Source organism: Crocuta crocuta, unplaced genomic scaffold (assembly GCF_008692635.1).
Source record: "Crocuta crocuta isolate KB4526 unplaced genomic scaffold, BGI_CrCroc_1.0 scaffold458, whole genome shotgun sequence".
NCBI classification, from domain to species: Eukaryota; Metazoa; Chordata; class Mammalia; order Carnivora; family Hyaenidae; genus Crocuta; species Crocuta crocuta.
In genome coordinates this window covers 811,276-814,703 of record NW_027531908.1, presented here as the reverse complement: position 1 = coordinate 814,703, position 3,428 = coordinate 811,276, and the positions used below count along the sequence as shown (strand labels likewise).

Below are 3,428 nucleotides of genomic sequence, written 5' to 3'. Positions count from 1 at the left end.
GTCTTCCAGGTGACAAGGGCAGGCTGGCTTCCCAGGAGACGCTTGACGTGGGGGCAAGCCGGGGCCTGGCTTTGCTGACGCCCCGCAGACGTGGGCCGTGGGCCTCTGCGGTGGGAACCCCGTCGGAATGTCAGAGCGGGGCGGCGAGTCGGCGGAGCGAGGGCCAGAGGCGCCTGCGGGCCCGGGGCCCGGGCAGCGTCCAGCCCGGCCGAGGCAGGGACGGGCAAGAGGTGGCTAACGAGCTGATGTTAGTGCTATCTTTAGAAAATTAAAGATTGTCCCACCATAATAATAATAATAATAATAATAATAATTACAAAAAAATCACCTTAATTGAACCAGATTGGTAATACTACTAAAGGTCTGGTTAAATAAAAATCCTACCTCTCTACTGAGCAATGTGCCATCTCCCCATTTACAACCTCCTCGAACAGCACTGGATGGATGCCAAGGGCAACAGACAGATGAAGAGCGANGGCAAGGCAGCTGCCTGGGGGCCCCAGTGCTTTACGGACTGAAGTTCCCAGGAAGAGGCAAGGGCCCCCGTTCCCGAGGGGGTGCAAGGGGGCGGGGCCGGAATGACGGGGTGCAGGAGACACCAGGGGCACTGGGTGCGGGGCAGTCTGCCATTCCCACAACTGGGGGTCCCCGAGACAGAGTCCCCAAGAGTGCCTCCATCACTGCTTGTCACAACGGAGCCCCCAAAGGCTGCCGAGAATTTGGGGAGCGCCTGGGAGCTGGGCCAACCCTAGCACACCCTGCCTCTGCCACCTCCCCATGTGACAAGCAGGTGGCCGGTGGATAAAGGGGGGTTTCGTGCCACCTCAGGGCCTCTGCCTGGAGCCTCACCTTCCAGCTGGGCCGGGGACTCTGGGAAGGCAAAGAACGACACCTACTTCCCCATGGAGGCCTTGCCTGTCTCTCCCCACCCTGCTCCTGGGGCGCCCTTGCACCCCCCCCAGGGCTACAGAGCATCCCCTCGAGGGCCAAACAGGCAGGAGCCGCCAGCACACTCCCCACCCCCACCCCCCGTGAATCCCTGCTCGGGCCCCCGCCAGTGGCAAACGCTGGGTTCATGGAGTATGAGGCGTGAGAATGAAAGTACTCAGACCAAAGGGAGGGCATTACAGTGCAAAAGAAGCCGGTTCAACCTGAGAGAGCCCCTGCACCCCCGGAGCCCGGAGCCTCACCCCCCAGGAGGCAGCGTCCCTGCCCGGGGCGGCCGAGATGCTACAGAAGCAGGTGCTGGGCTGGCCTGGGAGCCATCAGCCGGAGCAAGTGTCTGATGGAGCCCCACATAAGGCTGTGGCCCAGACAGGACGGCAGCCGGGCTGCCTGCCCCGAGGGGCATCTAGCCGCAGGCCCGAGGATGCCGGCTCACACCGGTCCCCAATTCCAAGAGCCTCCTACACGGAGCAGCTGGCCAGCAAAGGGGGCTGCTCTACCAGCATCTCCAGGAAGCAGCCGCACCTGCCCCTTCCTGCCAGGCCTCGGTGCCCACAAGCCCTTCTGGCTTTCCAAGGCCCCCCTCCCCCCGCCCCCCGCGGGCCTCCCCAGCGGCCTCCTCTGCCTGTGAGGTCAGCTGAGTCACAGCGGCCTGGCCCAGGACTTCTAGGAAGGCCGGGAAGCAGGCTAGCCCTCCAGGGACCGGGCGCTGGCCTGCCCCTCCTGCCAGGCTGAAACAGAACACGGAACGGAGGACGGGCCGCGCACTGGGTCTGGGGACCCTGGGGCGGACGGGGCTGCGCGAGCCAAGAAGCTGAAACCAGGTTGATGCGGAGAGAACACCGAGGTGGGGAGGTGGGTGACCCCAGTCCCTGCGGCTTTGAGGTGGCCCCAGAGCCCTGCACGGGGGTCAGCTCCTGTTCTGGTCGGCTCGGGGGTGAAACTGCAAGTCATCTTTGGAAAAGGGGCTGCTCGCCCTTCACTGGGAGGGGAGGGAAGCCTGCTGCCCCAGAGCCCCTCTCATCTGCCCGGGGGGCCGGGGGCGGCACAGGCGGGGTCCTTTGAGCCCTGCCACGGACGCTGGCCAGGGTGCGCTGGCCGGGGCACCTGCCAGGCAGCCAAGGGGTCACTGCAAACACAGGGGGGAAGCTCGGGGTGTTCCAAACACCAGCGGCTGCCACAGCTCCAGGGCGGGGCCGGCGACCAGCTGAGCCGCACTGAACGTGAGGAGGCGTCGAGGACTCTCGGGCTTAGCGGCTGCGCCCCTGCGTCCCAGCAGGCCAGGCGGGGAAGGGGCAGGGACGGGCTCGGCAGAGAAGAGCAGCTGGCGGCCAGGTGGGGTGGCCAGAGGGGCGGGCAGGCGGGCGCGAAGGACAGGCCGGCGGGCCTAAGTCATTTGGTGTGGGGCTTCCAGCATCTCCATGAGGAAGGTGTCGATGGGCGTGTCCCCGATGAGTTTGAAGAAGAAGAGATGTTCCAGGCACTTGAGGCCAATGGAGCGCAGAGCGGGCAGGCGCAGCAGCAGCTTGGCGAACCTGTGGGGAGCCCGTGGAAGAGGAGGCAGGCGGCCCTCCCCCCCGCACCCCCCCGTGCTGGTGGGCGGCCCTCCCTACCCCCCTCCATGGTGGTGGGCAGCCTGCCCCCACCCCCGTGCTGGTGGGGGCACCTGGCAGCCTCCTGGGGACGGGACCTGGTCCTGAAGCTGCAGCAGCAGCAGCGCCTGCCTGTGCTGAGCCAAGGGGGATGTGGGTCACTCAGCAGGCCAGGGCCTGGCGTGGGAGCACACGGTAGGACCCAAGGCCCCGAAGGAAGACCCACGGAACAGAGACCAGGGACGAAGGGCCAGGGCAAAACAGCGGCTGGGCTGGCGCAGGCTGAGGAGGGCACTGTGGGAAAGCTAAAATATGTGGGCTTTCTCCGAGGGCAATAGGGAGCCACAGCAGGACTTCCAGGTGGGGAGAGAGCTACAAAAGTGGGTCTGAGTATTAGCAGTGCCCGTGGCTCACGTGGGGAGGCCCAGGTGGGGCCGCTCCCAGGCGGGGACAGCAGGTCTGTGCTCGAGCAAGCCTCACGCCATAAAGCACTGGCATCCCGGGTGCCCCATGCCAACACCCACCCCTTCCCCAGAAATAGCTCTACTGGGGCTGAGCCAGAGGCGNCCAGCCCTACTTGCTCAGCCACCAAGAACAGTGCCCTGTCCCCTCCAGGGACGTGCACGGCTGCCCCCCAGCCACCACATGGGCCCTGGAGGGGCCGCGGGGCCTCATTAACTATTCACAGCGTCTGTGTTTCAGGGGACAAAGCCCTGGGGTTGGCTGCCATACAACCCACGTTTTAAAGGCAAAAACGCAGCAGAGTCTGGAGCGGGGCCAGAGAAAGCGGTTTTCTGCTGAGCTGGCGAGACGGGCTGCGGCGGGGCGCCAGGAAAAACAGGCAGGCCTGCCCTCCGTCTTCCTCGGGAAGTTCCACTTTAAACCAAACCA

General features: G+C 65.2%; 1 protein-coding gene across 1 annotated transcript in view; it reads right to left on the bottom strand.

The window, feature by feature from the left end:
- Positions 1-478: 478 nt before the first annotated feature.
- The window catches only part of RXRA (retinoid X receptor alpha), a 24,310-nt gene continuing 21,360 nt past the window's right edge, over positions 479-3,428 (bottom strand). Inside the window, exon 9 of the mRNA XM_077774628.1 lies at positions 479-2,480. Coding sequence (XP_077630754.1) covers positions 2,333-2,480 — 148 coding nt within the window. The 3' untranslated portion in view covers positions 479-2,332. The remainder of the gene's footprint in view (positions 2,481-3,428) is intronic.